Raw genomic sequence first — 21,930 nt, 5'->3', positions numbered from 1 at the left:
ATGTTATCGAGTTGTTTCATATGCAAGCAAACAACCAAGCTCAAAGAGCACTAAGGATTCCACAAGTCTTCTTTCCTTTACACTCTCAGTGAACTATTTCATTGTGCCCCCCTCCCCCCAAAAGGAAGACATCACTTTCTAAGGCTCCAAATACATCTGTTTTCTCTATTACATTCCCTTGTCTTAATTTGCATGGTTGCTAATGACTTGTTCTTACCTCTTGTATAATCTTTCCAGAAATTAATTAATTTAACCTTTGGCTTGGATTTTCAACTTCCCCTTTTCACAAATTACAGATCCAAACCTTCACTGTTGTAGGTCTAACCACCAATTTATCACTCTCTCCTACAACATGCTTTTGCAAGATCCAAACTGATTTCTTTGGAACGTGCAAAAGAACATCAGGTTTTCTGGGATCTCTGCCCATTTCAGTATTGTAGCCTCAGGTGTCCTATAAATTTAATTGCTGAGAACAGAATCCAGATGGTGAACAGGCTGTAGTCAAAACAAGTCTTTTGGCAAGATACGAGAGCAAGCTAGAAAGAGGATTTCCATCTTCAGATTTTTACTTTAGAACTTGGACCATGTCACTGTCCAGACAGATGCTGCAGAAACAGTTTAATGATAGGGTAGCTGTATAGGGGTGGGATTTGGCCCAGAAAGGGTGGCCTTAAAAGTCTTTATAGTTAACAGTTCTACTGGTCTCTCAATTGTCCATATTTGGAGAATAGACTTTCATTTCATTTCATTTTATTTTATTTTTAAAAGCAAGATAATTGCTATCACCTTTGGAACCTTTTCCCTGAACCTTACAATACTTGTTCCTATCTGCCAGAAACTTCCAACTGGATGTGTCTACTCTGATCATTCTTAAATGTTTTCTGAGTTCTGTCCTAAATCCTTTGGTCCCTGTAGCTTTGAATATTATAAATCCTTTGTTGGAGGATTGGGATGGGAATAAAGCAGGAACCTGGCTTAGATGAGCCATTCTTCCAGTTCTGCCAATACACTTTACCTTATTTTATTAATTGAGGCAGGCAGATTTGCCTGGAACACTACCGTAACCCTTATAACCTCCTCCATTTTTTCTTTTCTGCTGAATGCTGAAGAGGAGCTAGAAGAGATGGGGTTTATTTCTGGTTTGTTCCCAATGCAATTTTTGATTTGGAACATTGAAATGGCGGGCAGGACCCATGATCAATCATACTGATGTTGGTGAAACAAACCTAGGTTTCCTGGGAGAGCAGGAAGGTTGGTGGCTACCATAATTGTGATGATTAGTAGGATTGTAGTATAGGGCACTGGCAATTATCTAGTTGTGTTTGATCTCAGTAATGAGAAATGGGTATCTTTATTGAGAGTTGTGTTCTCTGAGGAATAATTTGGTGCAGGCTGCATGCTAAAGGTAGAAAAACAGAGTCAAAGTGATGAAACACATTAATAATTGGGAATTCAGTCTACATCAAGACTCAAATGGCCACTAGAGTAGAAGAATGGGAAAAGCCACCAGCTGCCTCGGATCTCAAACACGACGTATTTTCATCTCACTTCTCTTGAGAGAATAGTAGAAGCCTTTCCACTGGTACCAATTAATGCCATTGGCATAGGACAGATGTGGTCCACCAAGGTAGAAGCCATTGAGGTTGGAAAAATGGCAGCTCTTGAACCACCAGGCACCTGATGAGAGAGCTGCACAGTTCTGCACATAGAGATCTTGGTCACGGTCAAATGTGGAGAACTTCTGGCCACTATGATAGGACAGTGAATCACCTGGTGGGAACATAAAGAGAAATAACGGTAAAAATGAGACTTTACAAAGCTGGTAGGAATAAGGAGTAGTTTCTTTGTGTGCCTATTTGAGAGTATATTCATTGGAACCTACATATTCTGATCAGGGATAGCTGACATTGGAATGTTTTAGGGCACATTTCATAACTTGTGTTTCAAGATTGGAGGGAATATGCTGTTAAAAACCTTTTAAATTATTTCTGATTTCCCCATAATATATTCTGATCCCATATATCAAGGTATAGGGTAAAACATCTGTCTGAGGGAAAGAAAAAGACCTGGCTGTAGACATCATTTTAAGACATAAGTGGGTTTATGTTAGTATTTGGACACCCTTAGCCCAGAAGGATTTTGGAAATTATAGGCCCAATATATGAGAAGGACAGCAAGATGTAGATGACTGATCTATATACTAGGCTGGAGAGAAACATCCTAATATTCATGATAATACCTAGATCCAAATTGATCCTACTTAAATGCCTGATTACCAAGTTTGAGACAATACCATGCTTTCCATCTTTTAAAAAAAGACAGATGCAAATGGGTCACAACTATCATACTGTAAATAGGGTTTCCTATTTTCGTTTTGAGACTCAGTCTACTCTATGTCATACTCAAATGGGACTGGGAATCGGGTCTCTTACCTGCCCCTCCATCAGTAAAGCCAGATACATGGAGCGTGTAGCCATCCTCTTCTGCACTGATTGCACTTGGGGAAAGGGAGAAGTCAGCATATTTAGCAAAGGCAGTATTATTCTCAAAGTCGTCCAGTTCCACACGTAGCTCATACTTCTGCTTCAGAGTGAGAAGATGGATATTTTGCAGTCCTAGAAAAGGTGGGAAAAGAGGTTGTAGGCTCATAGTTCTGATGCCTTGGGAAAACGTGCAAAGCACCGCCATTTATTTTCCTATCCTTTGGGGATGACCCCCATTCTCTTGACAAAAAAGTGCTGGCCAGACAGAAAAGCAAGACAGTTCTTGGCTGTGCTTGCTGGCCTAGACTAATAATAAACAGAGCAATTGCACTTCATGATGTAGTTTTCTGGCCCAGGTTTCAGCTGCTTAGGGGAGAAACCCAAACATTTTACATTCCAAATGTTTCTGGCAAAAGTAGATGTCTGGATCAAGAGATGCATAAAATTCTGAGACTGAGGAGAAGCCAGTGAGGGAAAGGATGGGAAAAATCAATGGCTTTTGGCAGAGGCTCCTCAGAAAGGAGGAGGAAAACGATAAGGAAAAAGGAGGAAGAGAAGAAGAAATTTCCGTGCACCCCTTTATATTTACCAAGCCAATATTCACCATCTGCTTTGCCAAAGCCAAACCTGTAGTCATTCCAGCCCCGAAAGAAACTGATTGACCCATTGAAACGTTTCTGGAAAACCTGCAAAGTATAACAGTTTTGAGGAAAGATAATTGTAAAATTAACATCAATTTGTCAACAGTTATCTTGAAGCTGCGTTCCTGTCAACACCATGGAAAGGAAATAATCAAGAAGATTATGCATTATGCTAAGCTACATTGCTGAAATGTGGTTAATTGGATAATTCAAAATGATTCATACACTATGCTAAGCCTTATTCTAACACAGTGGTTCTCAACCTTTTTAATGCCGCGACCCCCAACCAGTCGTAAGTCGAGGACTACTCAACTGGTGCAGCACCGTTTGCAGATTGGGACTTTTGGCAGGCTCAGCAGGGCAGAGACAGCCTGGACAATTCCTATTGGCTTTTGAAAGTCAATAGAATTAGACTCTATTCAAGAGAGTCTATTCTATTGGCTTTCAAAAGCCAATAGAATAAAAGGGCGTAGCACAGCTAAGGAAAAGGGGGAAAAAATGGCGGACTGCATTGTTTTGGCGACCCCTGTGAAATGGTCATTCGACCCCAAATGGGGTCCTGACCCACAGGTTGAGAACCACTGTTCTAACAGTCTTGGTTTCAATGCGCACACAATTCATCACCTTCCTATTTGCATCTTCCTATTTCAAATACATATTTGCTTGTTTGACTTCTAGTCTTTATAACCCATTTTTCCATGCTGGACACTATCTCACTACTACATTGGCTAACAAAACAAGGAAAAGTACTGAATTGCTTATATCTGTAGAAGGATGGCATTCTTCCATAAACAGGGAGACATCACAAAAAATGTCTGTACCTGGTTGATCCTAAATACTTCTGAAGTTCAAATTAAGGAGCGAAAAGTTTCACATGAGACACAGATACCTTGGCCTCATGAAAAAGAGTAATGTAGGACCTAGTTTGAAAAGATCCAGAGTCATAGCCCCATTTGACATTAGAGTTCAATGAGTTATTTTGGCCAATCCCTCTCTTCTGGTCCAATTTACCTGAGCGGAGTCTGTGGTGATAAAATGAGGGGAAACACCCTTCCATATTTGTTGCCTTAAACTCCCAGGGAAACAAATGGTTGCAATAGAGTACTACAAGTTTCTTAAAGCTTTATATTGAACAATATTAGCACCACAAATAATACTGAAACTACAACTGGAAAACAGGCCAAGATCAAAGAAATCAAGGTTATGGAATTTCCACCAGACTAGCACTGAACAGCCTCTACTAATCTAACTCAGTGCTAGGATCTCTTGCGCCTCCATAGGATACACTTTCCCATTTTGAATCCATCCCAAGGACTTCATTACCGTCCATTTTCCATCATCAGTGGTCATGTCACAGTATACGGGGACAGGGACATTGGGTCCTGCTGGAAAAATGAGGTACACGCCATCTGTCTCTGAACCTTGATCGTATATATCCTCACAGTCAAGTGGAAATGAATCTTCTCCACAGGGTTGAGATTGCTGAGCTATCCCAGTGGAAGGAAAAACATATTACTTTAAATTTAAATAACCCAACAAGTATATAACATTATTTTGGCTTCTGATTAACCATTTTGCTTCAAAGCAGACAGTTAGTAGTCCAAGACAATAATTATAAATCTGTTGCTATTGTTATTTTACAAATATCATAATTACTTTGTTCAAGATCACCTATTTGGGCAGATGTGATATTTCTGAGAATAGCTTAAAAATCTAAGAAATAAATAAAATAAAATACTACATCTTGTTAATCAAAATATAGATTTTTTTCTTCAAATTTCATATTAAAATTTATATATATTTCAGTACATATTTGTCAAAATTTAGGCACATTTTTGACATTCAACCAATGTAAATAGATTTTATAAATAATTTCCTTACTGATTTTTTGGGGGGGAATATTACTTTAATAAATATATACATTTCAATACAGTCTTTGCTGTCACATACAGTAGATGTATATTCATTTTGGGGGCAACTGTAAAATTTTGGAAATGTTAACTTGTAATGTACAATGTAGGTTTGTTATCCCAGATTTATAAAATTAGATTGTTTTCTCCAGCATGATTGGATGGAGAACCCACGGATGGGTTGTCTTAATCTATCTGCTCCAATTAGACTAAGTCTGAAATTGGTAACGCCCCTCTGTGCTAAGTGCACCCCAGTTTTAGACTTAGTCTCTTTGCTCTAAGACGCGTTTTTTCTTCGCTCCTGGAGCAGAAGACTGTTTTTTTTTTCATTTATTTCCTTAGCTCAGGCTATTTATTTATTATTAGAATTGATTATATACAAAGAGTATCAGGCCTCGGACTGCCTCAGAGTCTCCCAGCTGGCCTAATTACCTGCCATCCGCTGCACTAGGAGCCCAGGCGATTCCTTGGAACGAGGGCTCGTTGTAGCTTAGGCCCCAGGCCTCAAGGCCTTCTTCCAACGGCCGTTTTTTCAGGGTGCGAATTTGGCAGCCGCCATTTTGAATTGCCTCCCGGTGGCCATTTTGTGTGTGGCTGAAGCCCTCGGTGGCCATTTTGTGTGTGGCTGAAGCCCTCAGCGGCCATTTTGTGTGTGGCTGGAGTCATCGGCGGCCATTTTGTGTGTGGCTGAAGCCCTCGGCGGCCATTTTGTATGTGGCTGAAGCCCTCGGTGGACATTTTGTGTGTGGCTGAGATCATCGGCGGCCATTTTTGTGTGTGGCTGAAGCCCTCGGCGGACATTTTGTGTGTGGCTGAGGCCCAGACTGCCTGGAGCTTTCTCCTGAAGGCAGTATTCGATCATCGGTAGCAGGCTCTTCGAGAGAGCAGTTTCAACCGGGGAGGGCCTGATCGATCCAGAGTGATCGGGGTGCCCATTAATTCCCCGCCCTCCCCCCTCTTGGGCTGAATTATCTCTGTAGACTCCCTTGGTGAAGTACAGCGCCGAGGGGGGGGCGTTTTGCCAAGGTTGAGACCAGAGCAACTCATCATGGCAGAGAAAGGCAGCGAGTCGGCCAAGAGGAGATACCAAACACAGGCAAGTGGAAAGAGCACCACCAAGCGAGCCCGGCGAAGCAGGGAGCCACAGAGGGAGGAAGAGTGCCAAAGACTGAGGGCCACCTCCCCAGATCTGACAGGCACAATAGGAAAGTCTACCTTTGAGCCCCTTTCTTCACATAGTGCCTCAGCCCCAGGGGCCTGGTCTCCCCCCAGGGGAATTCCCCAGTCAGATTCAAACCTAACAGTGAGGGAGGGGTATAACCGGCCAGGACACCTCAGGGCCCAGGCCACATTCACCCCTACTGCAGCAGGGCTTCGCTCTTCTGAGAACCAGGCCCTGAACCCGAACCCCCCCAGTCCATGATAGCCCAGGCTGTGGCTCAATTTATGGCCTCCAACACCCCACAGCCACCCCCCCCCCAGGCCACACAACATTCACAATCTCCGGATTGGATGGATGATCCCGCATCAGATTTGGAACCTAAAGGAGCTGAACAATCTGGCCTGATTTTGTCTGAGGACGAGGGCATCGCCCCATCCAAACCCACCCTCCTGTCGGTCTCTTTGACCATTCTTCTTCAATCCCCTGCTACTCAAGGCCTGCACTACTGCAAACCTCGCCAAGGACAGGAGACCCCCCCTCAACATCCCAGGGTCCCCATGCCATATACACTGACCCCTCTGTCTCACAGAATCATATTCCCTGCTCTCCTCCCACCCTTCTAAGTATAGTTCAAAAACAATGGGAGAACCTAGGATCCCTTAAACCCTGGTGCGGCAGAGAGAACATTGTTTAATGTGGCCCCTTCTCTGACTTCCCTTTCGGAGATTCCTGAGATTGATGAGCCTTTGAGCTCATTGTTTCCCAATTCTAACATCCCTGGGGACATAAATGAGGCATTCAGGGCAGAAGACAAAAAGATTGAGTCCGCCCTACGCAGGTCTCACCAGGCATCAGCCTGGGCAACAAGGGCAGCAACATCCATGGCCTTCTTTGCCAGGGCTTCGGTCCTGTGGTTACGGGAGCTCCAGGACATGATCCCTCTGGACCAGCTCAGAGCTCACCAGAATCTGGGTAAGTTGGTGGCCAGGTCCCAGTACCTAGCAGGTGCCTCCTTGCATATGGCCAGATACACTGCCCGGTCCATCGCGTCGGACATCTCAGCACAAGGGCTGCTTTGGCTCAGAAATTGACGAGCAGACACCAAGGCCAAGTGGCGTCTGGCCTCTAAACCTTACACAGGTGGATATCTCTTTAGTAAGGCGTTAGAGCCATACCTAACCGAAGGTAAGGACAAACATAAGACCTTGGTTAACACACCAAAGAAAGGAGACAGATGCTGGGGAGACAGCATGTCGCAGAGTAACTACAGAAGATAGCCCTTCGGCCAACCCCATCCTGGGACTGGGCCCAGGCTTCTCGCCCCTCCTTTCAGAGATAGGAATGACAGCAAGATCGTTCAGCATACAGAGGCAGATCACAGTTCCAGTCCAAGTGGTCCTTTCGAGGTGCAGGGAGCCGTTTCTTTAAGAGAGGCAAGTGATCCTGCAGCCTCACCTCCCATAGGAGGCCGGCTGGCCCTCTATTCCAGCATTTGGGCGGCCACTACTACGGACGCATGGGTGTTACACACCATTACACAAGGTCTAAGACTGGAATTTTGTTCCCATCCACCTGACAATTCCGCTTTTGTCCTATTTCAACGAACAGGACCAGAGCTGAACTCAGGTCAGAAGCAATAGCTCATTTATTGCAAATACAAGCAATTGAACCAGCACCACAAGACCAAGAAGGACGAAGGTTTTAATCAAACCTTTTCGTCATTTCCAAAACTTCAGGGGGTTGGAGGGCGATCTTGGTCTTAAAAGGTCTAAACCTTACTTGAGGTATAAGAAATTTCAGGTGCAAGCACTTCAATCAATCCTGGGCAGCGTCAGGCAAGGTGACTTCTTACATCAATAGAACTGACTGAGGCATATTGCACATCCCATTTTCCAGGACACCGCAAATTCCTCGGATTCAGTTATGCCCGACGCCACTGCCAGTACAGAGCCCTTCCATTTGGCCTCTCTTCTACACTGAGAGTATTTACAAAGGTACTGGCAGTGATCGCAGCCCACCTTAGACAATTTCCCATCAGAGTCCAATGCTATTTAGATGACATTCTAATTCAGTCATCATCATTACAAAGCGCTCAGGCAGACTTCGCCCTAGCCATCAGGGGTTTTCAGGAGCACGGTTTTTCGATTAATTTCCAGAAAAGTCATACCACACCAACAACTCGGCTCCTGCATTGGGGCGCAGTTATAGACACAGACAACTGTACGGTCTACCTATCTCAGGACCGACAGAACTCTATTCAGACCCTTGTACGTTGGATCCGAAGGGACAGAGTAGTCACATTGGCCTCCCTTTCACAACTACTAGGGAAGATGGTGTCCTGCGTGCAAATTGGGCCATGGGCACGTCTCCATGCCAGAGAATTACAGTGGTTTCTCCTTCCATTTCAGAAACTTCATACCAGCACATCTCACCAGAAGGTCCGAGTTCCACCGTCGTTGTCGTTGGTGGGACTCTCTGGCACTGTCACGGGGAGCAGAATTCAAAGAACCAGACAGGACCAACATCACCACAGACGCAAGTCTATTTGAGTGGGGGGCACACCTCCACACACTCTGGGCCCAAGATCAGTGGTCCAGGCAGGACCTAAAGAACAATACAAACTGGCTGAAACTAAGAGCCATACACATGGCCTTAAAGAGATTCAGCAGCTTAGTACAGGGACAGCACGTCCTGGTCTTAACCGACAACATCACAGCCAAGGCCCATGTCAACACACAGGGGGGAACAAGGCCCAGGCCTCCCAAGCAGGAGGCCAGATTGCTGGGGTCTTGGGCGGAACTGAATCTTGCCTCCATCAGGGCGGAGCACATATCCGGAGTGGCCAACCAGCAGGCGTACTCACTGAGCGGAGCCACCGTGGACCATTCCGAATGGCAGTGGGATCCAAAGATCTCCAGAGAGAGCGTGACAGGTTTGGTTCCCCAACCTTAGACCTTTTTGCCTCCCCAGCCAACTCACAGCTTCCCAGATTCCTTTCCAGGTTCCCGTCTCCATCAGCGGAGGGAACAGATGCACTCCGCAGTCCCCTACCCCTTCTACCTGCCATGATCAGGAAGATTTTTCGCGAACAAGCAGGGGTCCTCCTGGTCGCCCCGCATTGGCCGAGACGATCTTGGTTCGCCGACCTGATGGAGCTCTCCGCATCCCCTCCATGGAGGATTCCAGCCAATCGGATCTCCCTCATTCAAGGGAAGCTACGTCATCCGGACCCTCAATGGCTCCAGTTAACCGTCTGGCACTTGAGAGGCAGGCCTTAGGTCTAGACCCATATTCGTCAAGGGTCATAGCCATGATCCAGCAATCCAGGCGACCCTCGACGAATAGAATAGACGATGCCACATGGAAAAGCTTCTGTAATTGGTGTTTAGCTCACAAGATTGACCCCTTGCAGGCTTCAGGGCCAGTCATCTTGGAGTTCCTGATGGAAGGTCTGAACAAAAGGGCTTTCCACAAGCACCATCCGTAGGCAGGTAGCAGCACTCGCCACGGTTAATTCCTGTGGCAATGAATCCTTAACACAGCACTCTATGATACACTCCTTCCTAAAAGGAGCTAACAATGCCAGACCACCAACCATACATAGATACCTCTCCTGGGACCTTCATCAGGTTTTACAGGCTCTTGTCTCACCACCATTTGAGCCCACTGACATTTGTTTGCTCAAACAATTATCAATGAAGGTGGCATTTCTGATTGCTGTAGCTTCAGCCAGAAGGATCTCTGACCTGACTGCCCTGTCAGGAGGAAGGACCTGTGTATTTTCCATAGGGACAGGGTAACCCTCAGGTTAGTTCCTCCTTCGGCCCAGGGTTAACTCCTTTTATCATAGATCCCAGGACATAGTTTTGCCGGACTTCTGTCCGAACCCATCTAATGACATGGAGCTTCAGTGGAACAAATTAGATGGGCGCAGGGCCTTATATTGTTATATACAGAGAACCTCTTCCTTCCGCAAGACTGAGGCTCTGCTTGTCTCATTTCCCCCTTCGTCATTAGGACAGAAGGTTTCACCACCCACTATAGGCAGGTGGATTAGAGCTTGTATTTTCTGGCATACCAGACTCAGTCACTACAAGCTCCCAGGCATATCACGGCCCATTCCACCCGGGGCACGCCCACTACAGCAACCTAGTCCACCCAGGCATCCATAGAGGAGGTTTGCAGGGCAGCTACATGGGCATCGTCTCCTCCTTTGTCCGTCACTACAGGATGGATATATATGCATCTTCTACGGCTTCATTTGGCCACAAGGTTCTAGAACATGCATTAACATTGGATGGGTCCCAGGCCCAATCTAGTTCCCCACCCTAGGGACACAGGGCTTTGGTATGTCCCATCCATGGGTTCTCCATCCAATCATGCTGGAGAAAGGGGCGTTGTCTTACCTGAACGCCTTTTCTCAGCATGATGATGGAGAATCCATTCCCTCCCATTAGGTCAGTTGGCCTGGTTCCCATTTGTTCAGACGCGTCGGACTAAAGTCTGGGTATCGCCTTAGTCTAAAACTGGGGTGCACTTAGCACAGAGGGGCGTTACCAATTTCAGACTTAGTCTAATTGGAGCAGATAGATTAAGACAACCCATCCGTGGATTCTCCATCATCGTGCTGAGAAAAGGCGTTCAGGTAAGACAACGCCCCTTTCTCATTCAGAAATGATATAAAAGAATTTCTCCCAATTTGTATATGATCTGCTTGAGATTTGTTCAGAGGAGGTTAAAGATTAATTTTAAATAGCTTTAACCTCTAAATGTTCTGAATTGTGTGCATCCAGATTTTCCATATTCTTTTTCTGTATCTTTCCAAATAAAGATTATAAAATATGTACCGAGCCTACCTAAATATGAATCCCAAAGCCTTAATGCAATTTTCCCATGCTAATCATACAGTGATCAGGTCACTGAAGACACTGATTGGATGAGTTTGAATGTCACGCCATTTCTCTAGGCACATATGCATAAGGGATAACGATTTTCCTTTCCGGATAGATTTCAAATGTATACATATTTCTCTTTAATACTCATTGAAATGGGTGTTTATAGATCAATGATGGCAAATCTTTTAGAGACCGAGTGGCCAAACCGCAACCCCAAACCCACTTATTTATTGCAAAGTGCCAGGTCCGCATCAGTATGGTGGTGCCCTCAGGGGGTGGGTGGGCGTGGGCGTGGCTGCAGTGGACCCGGCAGACTGAGTGGGTGTGGCTGGGGTGGGCATGGCCATCTTGATGTTGCTCGTGGGGGGACGCTTGTGGGAGCTGGGCTGGAATAAGGGAGATCCAGGGGGTCTCTGGTGGGTCAGGTGGTGGCAGGAGGCTCGTCCTGCGGGGTGAGGCAGGGTAGGACAGGGGTGCCATTGCTGCGGGGCATGGTGAGGCAGGGGGGCTGCTTCCTGACACCATCAGCCCCCGCACAGATGCCAGCAAGCACATGGGAGCGTGGTCTACCACCTCTACTCGAGCTTGCTAGCCAGTTGCTTTGCCTCCTTTGTGCTGGGTGGGGTTGCCGCTCCAGGTGCCAGCAGTGGCCTAACGAACCTGCATAAGCTGGCGGCAGTGGCAGTGCTGTGAGTGCCGCCTCTGGCACGCGTGCCATACGTTCGCCATCTCTGTTATAGGTTGTGGGGATTGTGCATATGTGCGTGTAAGTAGTAACTAAATAGTCATCAAGCATGAAATGCCCTCAGAATTCATATAATCAAGAAACTTCTAGCCAAGAGTCCTATTAAGGAATTGTTTTAGTTATTATCTCTGTCAAAAGACACTATTGATTCTGCGCAGGGATAGCAAACAGTGATCTTTATACTGTAGTAACTGCCATCAACTAAGACTTTTCTAGAAATTCTTCCATACATGGGAAGCTATTTGTTTATTCTTCCAGTACAGTTTAAACAATATATGTGGAGGAAAAATATATCAGCTAACAGATGGAAAATCATCTGTTATCCCCTTAGTTATCTAGAATTAAGAAGAAATTTCCTGAAGTGAGAACAGTTAATTAGTGGAATGACTTATCTCTGGAAGTTGCGGGTGCTCCACACTGAAAGTTTTCAAGAAGAGACTGAACAACCATTTGTCCAGAATGATATAGAGCAGTGGTTCTCAACCTGTGGGTCGGGACCCCATTTGGGGTCGAATGACCATTTCACGGGGGTCGCCAAACAAGGCTGTCCGCCATTTTTTCCCCCTTTTCTTTGGCCACAGCCCTGGCACCCGGTGATGTATAAGTGGTTGGGGGTCACCACAACATAGGGAACTGTATTATGGGGTCGTGGCATTAGAAAGGTTGAGAACCACTGATATAAAGTCTCCTACTTAAGCAAGGGGTTGGACTTGAAGCCCTCAAGGGCCCTTTCAACCCCATTATTCTATGTTCTATGAAATATTCTGTCCATTATAGTAGAATCATTTGACATTGCTTGAGCCTCACAAGAAAAATGACAGAATTTTACTAGCAGGATTATTATTGAGAAAGAAGAAAACAGTGGTTGGCAATATCCTGAAAGAGCAGTAGTCAGTAGTAATCCTATAATATTTTGTTACCAAGGGAGGAGTGTGATAAAATGCCGCAAAGGCTATATGTTGCCTACTTCACTGAAATTCTATTCTTCTTCCAATAATATATATGGAATACGAAACTCTGTTTTATTATCCCAACAGATTACAACAGATTGCTGATGTTGTGAGTATGGATGATAACGAACAGAGATTTTCAATGCATCTTCTGTGCTAAGGATAAGACCAAAGCTCAAGGCTGGCACTCTCCTTTATAATGGCATGTGGGAATTATCTTAGGAAGCCAGGTGAATGGTCAGATAAGAGACAGCATAGCCTACAGCTCCATAATAGGAAGGGCAAGAGACTGAGGAGGGACTTTCCCTAAATTATCATGCTGTAAAGGAGATGGCAAGAGAATTGTATTTTCACACTAATGTAGCTTTACACTAGAGTGGTATTAGTTTATCCAGTCTTGTTTCTTGTCTGGTCCGCCTGATAAAGCTGACAACATTATATCAGGGATGGGTTTTTTTAGTTCTTGCAAATTAGTGCATCTGAGCAACCAGATTAATGTTTAGGGCCCCTTCACCATCTGAGGTATGAAAGCAGTAAACAGCAAGGGGGCTATTTCTATTATGGTACTAGCTACTCCAATGTCCTCTTCAAGAAAGCCTCTCTAACTTCATAATTAGTGCTCACTCATCAGTCAGAAACAGGATCTTTCAAAAGACTTTAAGATAAATGCAAGTACATGGATTAAATCTCTTCATAGTACTGGCTTTATTTGTGTTTTTTTTTCTATTAACTTTTCCCAACCCATTGTGTGTTTGTGTGTTTCTTTTGAAATAATTGTTCAGTTGGTGAATTAACATTGTTCTGTACTATTAATTAGGAATCAGTCAGATGCAAAGATAGGATACTTATATTGTTACATATAAAGTAAACTGTGCAAAGGATTAATATGGAAGTAAGGGAATAGGAGAATCACAGCTTAATCAATTAATATTTGGATTGCATGTAAGAAAGGTCCTCTTTTCAACACTTCAACATTTCTCCAGTTAATAGGCAGAATATGATCAGCAAATTCTCCTCTTGGAAACTTAGAACATTGCTCTCAAAGTAGCCATTTCTGGACTAGATGGACAACAGACCTGACACTTCTTGTGTATTTCAAGATTCCCTATACTGCATTGTAAAAATAAAGAAACATCCTATCCAAGAAGCATAATTATTGGATATAGCCATAGTGGTACAGTGGTTAGAATGCAGTACTGGAGGTTAATTCTGCTGAATGCCAGCAGTTCAGTACTGACCAGCTCAAGGTTGACTCAGCCTTCCATCCTTCTGAGGTCGGTAAAATGAGGACCCAGGTTGTTGGGGGCAATATACTGATTCTGTAAACCACTTAGAGAGGGCTGCAAATCACTGTGAAGTGGTATATAAGTCTACGTGCTATTTCTATTTTGGATATTCCAGAACACTGTATTTAACTATAGTGAAAAGATCCTATGATTAAAAAGGCAAAAGATTCTGTAATGTAAGCCAGGTCAGGCAAGCCGTAAGCCACAAATGACCTCCCAAGAGGAGACTTTCTGGCTAACTGGAAGCAGTGTATTTTTCTGTCCAATTTGATTGCAAACAGCTGTTCAGAAGCTGAAAAGATAATTTAAATGCTTGTTTGTGTCTTTTGTGCTTGCCTGAAAGTGGACTATGTTTTGATATTCTTCATTTATTGTTAAAAAATGGCTCAGTCTGCTCGGCAGACTAGTGCTGGCCCAAATTAAAAAAAAAATGTATGCAAAGAGCAGTTCTGGCAGTAAAAGTTTATCTGTCTGGAAATGTTTTAACAAATGGACTTGGCTGATCTCAGAAGTCATGTAGGGTCAGCCCTGATTAGTATTTGGATCCGGAGAATTATGGAATGCCATGCTTGTTAGCTAGATTAGGAAATCAAAGAAACCACAAAACAATGGCAAACTTTCATAAAGTTGCCAAAAAAGCTTCACAGTCAGAATCATCAAGAGTTAAGCTTGACTTGAGAGTTTCTTTACTTTTTAGCACAAGTGGTCTATTTAATAGTAGAGGAAGGTGCTTTATACTGAGTCATGCCAATGACATTAATACACTTCAGACTGGGTAAATGGCCATAGTTCTAAGAACCCTTAATTGAACCTATAATCTTTAGAAAACAAAGTTGGTTGTGATCTGTTGTAGAGCTGATATGCAACCATAAATAATCATTTTCTGGGAGTAATATAATGGCTGAGGGTTTCCTGACAGACAATGCATAAACATAACATGTACTCCTAAGTCAGTCACTAAGTGGCAGGAAAGAGATAGAGAAGTTTCTATATTGTTGGTGCTATCTAGGAATCATCAGGATTTTTTCAACCCACTTCTAATACAGAAGGGGACAATTCACCATGACCAACTCGCTGCGGGACAACTTGTTGCAGGGCAATTTAACAATTCGATTTAATTATTTGAAATAAATAAAAAAGTTGTTGTAATTTTTGTCATTCATATTTCACCCTGTCCTTCCTTTTGCATTCTTTTTTAATGATTCCATCCCACCATTTCTTTGATATTTGTGTAACTCTTGTCCCGCAGTGAATTATTTCATGGTGAGTTGCCTGCACCAAGTTGCCTGTGGCAAGTTGGCTGTGGTGAATTCGCCTTAGCAAGTTGGCCGTGGTGAATTATCGTAGACTCCATCCAATAACCCAAGTACTGGCACAATTTTCTGGCAGTACTGCACTCCCAGGAGAGCATTCTAAGCTGTTGCCTTTTCTCCCTAGCAGAAGCTTGTCAGGGAAACCACAAGCACTGGAACACATGAAACCCTGAAGTCTTTAACTGATGAATCAAGTTGGAATGGAGACCCAGTTTGGTATGGTGGTTGAAGCATCAGGCTAAAATCCAGGAGACTGTGAGTTCTAGTCTACCTTATGGACAAAGCCAGATTGACCCTGGGCCAGTCATTTTCTCTCAGCCCTAGAAAGTAGACAATGGTAAACCACTTCTGAAACTTTGCCAAGAGAACTGAAGGAACTTTCCAATCAGTCAGTAGTATAGATTGACTTGAAGGCACAAAAAAAAGTTAGAATGGGGAGAGACATCTGAGAGGTTTTAGAGTTTAAAGAATTCTATGCCCCTGAGTCATAACAAGTTCTGTATCATCTATATCAGGGCTTTTCAACCAGTGGTACAGGTACCACCTGTGGTACATTGGCACCTGGCAGGTTGTATGCAAACATCCTAGAAAAGTGGTAGCGGGGGAGGGGAATGAGCTGAACCGATGGCAGCACCACACAAGCCTGAGCGAGAGACGGCTGGAGGTGCAGAGCTGCCAGGGCTCAGCGGAAGCACCAGGATCAGTGCCAGGCTCCAGCTGGAGCTCGGTGCTGATCCTGGTGCTTCTGCTGAGCCCAGAGGAAGTGTTGATCAGCTGGAATGTTGCAGCATCTCCAGGGTTTTGTGATTTACATTCAGATGCTTGACAACTGATTCATATTTATGATGGTCACAGTGTCCCAGGATCATGTGAAGTGACCAAACCCTGTTGCAACCGCCCAGCAGATGGGGGGAATAAAAACCAAACACACTCTCACACCCCCCCCCCCGCTGCCAATCCTCAACAGAAAAGCTCACAACAATGGAAACCTCAGACAGGAGGAAGAGCACCACTGGGTGGGCAGGCAGGTGTCTTACTCAGCTGTGGCTTGGGGGTCACTTTTTTCAGTGCCATTGTAACTTTGAACAGTCACTAAGTGAACTGTTGTAAGTTGAGGACTACCTGTACTTTATCATTTTTTTCCTTTTTTTGGGTCATCAAGTTTTTGACACCTTGCTAGGCGACTGGTAATACTCGGATATTGCCATATCCTAAAAATGGTACAATGGGTGAAAAGGTTAAAAAACCCTGATCTATATTGACAAGCAGATTTTCATAGTCTTAAATAAGAATTCTTTCTTGTCCAACCTAAAAATGGCTAAAATTACTTCATCTAAAGCTGGTATTACTGTCTTTTTTCAGTCGACATAATGTGGAAAGAGCATATAGAGGATTCTGAGCATGTGCCATAAATCAGCCTCAAGAGCACTTACCTGAGTTGATGGCCTGTCCTTGCAATGTTGGCAGCTGAAGAAGTAAAAGGAGGAACATAGAGATGGGCAGAAATGAGGAGGCCTGAGAAAGCTAAAATGAAAAAGCATGTCTTGTCATCCAAGGTACATACTGAGGAAAGAGGCACCTTATTATTAACAATAATATAATTGTCATTGTTTTATAAAGATCTGTAAATAGAAGTAGAAATAATGTGACAAAGGAAAGCAAAGATATTACAGACACCAACTTGGATGCAATTCCAAAACATTTAGAACACTACTTGAACACTATCAGCATTGACAAAATCACCATCAGTAAATTGCAGAAGGCAGCTTTACTTGGAGCAATTTACAACTTGTGACAATATATTATTATTAAACAACAATATCTGCCTATCTCAGGTCCTTGGAAAGGACTTGTTGGATGGACAAAAATGCCAAATCTAGTCTAAACATCTGTCTGACTGTGTGACCAGCCTAATTGTAATATACAGTATATACTGCCTAATTCCCAGTTTTATTGACTGGGAAAGACACTGTCCTAATATAATTGGCATTATCTACCAAGAAAAATAAAAACAGAAATCTGAAATGTGTGCTTAACTTGCCCAGGACTTATTTATGTTGAACTCTTCCTTTTGGTCATTTTCACATTAAATATTACCGTGGCAAAAGATAAAAATCAGATTTTGCTGTCTCAAATGAAAAATGTGAATGAACATTTTCTTGGGTTCAGAAGCTTGCTGAAGACCCAACAAACTTCTTTGTTAGTGATAATATGAGCTCTAGTGCTCAAAGTTTTATGGCAATGTAAAAAGAGAGAGAGTGTGAGAGAGAAAAATGGATTAATTGGTTGAATATAGAAAAATATTAATCAGAGATGGAAATATATCACAATATAACCCTGGCAGTTGAAGCTTGAAAAGTTGCCTATTTATTTATTAGTCACAGCAGTGCCTGTAGAAGGAACAAAAGGAATCAGGTTGATGAAAGTGGCCTTGTTGTGGTGCAATACAAACCCTGCCCCTTTTGTAAGTGTGTTGCAATCTTGCATGCCTGCTCCAAAGGGGAAGATCTTGCAATATGGTGCTGGAATGTGGCTTTTGTCATTGTGAGGCAAACAGCAAGAAACATGGATATTGCTAGAGAACTTGATTTGGAGACATTACCTCATGATGATGGGTCTAATGTTCAGGTCACAAGAAACCCTAAATATTAAGATTCAAATAGATGCTTTTCTATTAGTCCAATTAATTAGTCCAACACTAATTAATATTTGTTAGTTCCAAAAGTGGGAGAATTTAGAAGGAAAACTCCAAAGTTCATCTACCATTATTCATATTCTCTTTGACAATCTTTCAACAATTCACAGGTTAGGTGGTTTAGGTAGAAACTTTTGTGCACTCTGTTGTTTTTCTTGGCCTCAGAATTTTATTTTGGCCTATGGCCTGACATCGAAGAGAAAAATGCATCACAGAACATTTTAATCAGATTTGCCAATTTGTTGAATGTATTCATGTCCCAGTTACTTACTTTTTAAATAAAATATTTATATACTATAGTCTGGTTTGCTGTTGTTGTTATTATTGTCTGTTTTGTTTTAAAGTTTGTGAATTTGCATCCTACTTGTAGAACAAAATAGGTATCTATCTGCTTTTCTGGGAATATACACTGTACTCTTGCTGAATGAAGAACCAATGAAGAAGATATGGGGATTAGAATGGAAAATTACATATAGTTAAGCTGCATGTATTCTTCTATTTGAAGCTCTGAACTACAGTGTACAGGTAATCCTCAATGTATGACCATAATTGAGCTCCAAATTTATGTTACTAGGTGAGAAATTTGTTAAGTGAGCTTTGTCCCATTTTACGACTTTTCGTGCCATGTTTGTTAAGTGAATCACTGCAGTTGTTAAATTAGTAAAATGGTAGTTAAGTGAATATGGTTTCCCCATTGACTTTGCTTGTCAGAAAGTTGCAAAAGTTGATCATGTGACCCCCGGACACTGCAACAGTCATAAATGTGAGTCAGTTGTCAAGCATCCAAATGTAAATCATGTGATCATGGGGATGCTGCAACAGTCATAAGTGTAAAAAATGCTCATAAGTCACTTTTTTCAATGCTGTTGTAACTTCAAATGGTCATTAAATGAACTGCTGTAAGTCAAGGACTACTTGTATAGCAGTGTTTCTCAGCCTTAGCAATTTGAAGATGTATGGACTTCAATTCTCAGAATTCCCCAGCCAATTGAAGTCCACACATCTTTAAGTTGCCAACATTAAGTAACACTGTTGTATAGTGTTGCTCATTCTCTCATTAATGTATTTAAGATTGTAGTCAAGCCCTTAAAGAAATTAGGATGAAATCATAGCTCATCTCTAGAATATCTTCAATAAGATTTGCAAGCAAGCAAAGAGCAATGCATATGAAACATTGAAGAAGTTATTTCTGTCTCCACATCATGTCCCTCCAACCAGTTTATATTTAGGGGGTCACATGTCAGACTATGAAGTATAACAAGTAGATAACCTTAAGTTTGATTCTGGCATGAATACAGAAAAGCTCTCTACAATAAACAGTATTCTACTTGAATCTAAATTGATATGTGGAATGGAAACTGGGATGATAGTCTCCATTCCTGATGAAACTATGCAGAGGTACCTTCATGCAAAATATGGGCCAGCAAGCTTTCTTCATGCAATCAACAGTCAGTATTCTAGATATTCTATATATATGAAATTACATGGTCAAGACACTCCAGAGATCAGAAGGAGCACATCTGACTCAATTGCAGCTTTGATTACAAAAGTCTGAAAAAAGATATTTCCATTCTATAGTTCATACAGTCATATTGGTTCACGTTCATTTTTTAAAATAACCTGCAGCTTCTCATTCTGTCCATTTCTCATTAATCATTTTGTTCTGTGAAAATTAATATTCCCATATCTCTTTTCATTTATAGGGAATCAGGGCAATTTTCCTCTCCTCTTCTCCCCATTAATTTTGCAAAGTGTTTTGTATGAAATGATTCATTTCATAGAATCATATTAGGTACTAATTAGATATTGAGAAGATTTACCCTGATCAATTAGTCCTTGTAATTTCACTATCTTGGATATGAAGGGAAACCATTTCTCTCTTTTGTTACAGAACAAAAATAGAGTAGCTAAGCAGTCCATGATTCAATATGTCTTTGGAAAGCAATCCCTTAATAGTATTACAGAGAGAGAAAGTAAACATCCCCTTTGTTTAAGGAATCAGCTTAATGTCAGGATTTAAGAAGACAAGGAAATCCAAACATATCAAAAGAAAGGTCTGTTTCGTTTAGCATTTTTCTTCCCTATAATGGCTAAATAGAATCCTTCAGGAATGTCTTGGCAAAATGTTTGTCACATCTATTATACATCTGTATTGGGAGGATATCTTTACAATGTATTAATTTTATATCCTGTCTTTACTCCAGGAATACATAGAGAGATCTTCCTTCATTTAATCCTCACAGCTAAAACCTAATGAAATAGGCTGGGCCCAAAGAAAGGGACTGGCCAAAAGTTACCCAGTGAGATTTAATGGCTGATTCTACCTAGAGACAAAGTAAATATGAATCTGTCAAGTCCTAATCTTAGTCCAACACCTTAATCCCTCCACCATTCTGGGTCTCAGTTCTCACATTCAGCCATCATACCTAAAAGTTACTGAAGCTGGCTTTCACCATTTCTTCTAACTGCAAATTCCATTCATCACATATGACATTGAAATAGACCATTACACAAATTAATTTGATTGGGAGTGAGGAGAGAATACCAAAGTCAAATGGGAAAAAAAAAATCAAACCTTAATTCACAGCCTAATTCACCTCCCTTCCAAAACTATCTGTTGCCCCCAAACTTCAGATTCTTCATTGACTTACCTTCATGTTGTTCTGTGATTCCTGAGCTGACACTTCTGTTGCTTTGTGTATAGAACTTTCTGTTTTCTTTTGAAGCTGCTTCTTTCAGTCTCCTTTGCAGGCCTTTAGCTGTACACCTCCCACCCACACTGCTCCTGCCCACTAACATACCCCAAGCCAAGGAACAGACATGATGTGTAAATCCTGGATTTATAGCCTAAAGAAAAGTTGGGAGGGGAAGGGGGGCAAGAATGTGTTATAGAAAAGCAAGGCAGGGAATGAAAAATTGGAGAGAAGAGGGGAAACACGAACAAGCCAAGAGCTAGATGTTTTCCAGGCTCTTGGCATGAACATAATGTTGTTATATGCCTTTCTCACATATGTGCAAGCAGACGTCCCCCACATCTCTCTCTGTGTTTGTGTGAGCATATTGGAAAAGGTGTTAAAGTTTAACTTTAGATGGGAGAAAATATTCTTCAGAGCCAGAACATTTGGGCGGATTTTATGAAGTCCCAAAGAGGGACTTCCAGTGAAATAAAAAATGATGATATTGAAGTTAGTATTCTTTAGTGTAAAAGAAGGGTGTGACATAGTGATGGCTCAAAACCTAGAGTTCTTGCTCACAGACATATTAAAAGGAGCTAGTAGAAAACTATACCAGCGTAAAATGTGTTGCTTCCACTGGTGATTCACAACGTCCCAGAAGTACAATGATAGCAAAAGTTGTTTCCTTATTTTCAGAGTCCAATGGATTCATCAGGTTTTGTTTCCCTTTCCTGTCAACAAATGTTATTAGCCAGTAGAAAAATATAACTCTCTTTTATTTAGGCTGAGACAAGGGAAAGACTAGAATTTTAACAGATATCTATATCAGTGAATCTAAATTCAATGTTATCTGTCAAAAACTGCACTGGGTTTCCACAAGAAATGAGTCATAAGACTTGCCATAGCATTCCTCTGGAAGAGAGGCACCACAAACTCACATTGAAAAATGATACTACTGGTTATCAAGTAATGTCAGAAAAATCACTAAACTTGTTATACTGTGAAGAAGAAGAGAGTCACCTCTTCTTTCCCCCCTCCCTTCTCTCTCTCTCTCTCTCTCTCTCTCTCTCTCTCTCTCTCTCTCTCTCTCTCTCTCTCTCTCTCTCTCTCTCTCTCGTTTCACTACAGCAGGTTATCAACTCTCTAAATTGATTCAGATCTCCACTATTCATGAT

The 21,930-nt window shown here is 42.4% G+C and overlaps 1 protein-coding gene across 1 annotated transcript; it reads right to left on the bottom strand.

Moving 5' to 3' along the window:
* Nucleotides 1-738: 738 nt before the first annotated feature.
* On the bottom strand, nt 739-20,989 carry MFAP4 (microfibril associated protein 4). The gene is made up of 6 exons (XM_039345842.1): nt 20,732-20,989; nt 16,819-16,909; nt 4,448-4,611; nt 3,073-3,169; nt 2,433-2,615; nt 739-1,770 (listed from the first exon to the last, which is right to left on the bottom strand). The coding sequence occupies exons 1-6, from the start codon at nt 20,735-20,737 to the stop codon at nt 1,523-1,525; spliced, it is 789 nt and encodes a 262-aa protein (XP_039201776.1). The 5' UTR covers nt 20,738-20,989; the 3' UTR covers nt 739-1,522.
* Nucleotides 20,990-21,930: the final 941 nt, after the last annotated feature.

This window comes from Crotalus tigris, unplaced genomic scaffold, assembly GCF_016545835.1.
Source record: "Crotalus tigris isolate CLP2741 ecotype Arizona unplaced genomic scaffold, ASM1654583v1 scf7180000017977.1317863, whole genome shotgun sequence".
Classification (NCBI taxonomy): domain Eukaryota; kingdom Metazoa; phylum Chordata; class Lepidosauria; order Squamata; family Viperidae; genus Crotalus; species Crotalus tigris.
This window is presented reverse-complemented; position numbering and strand designations above follow the sequence as displayed.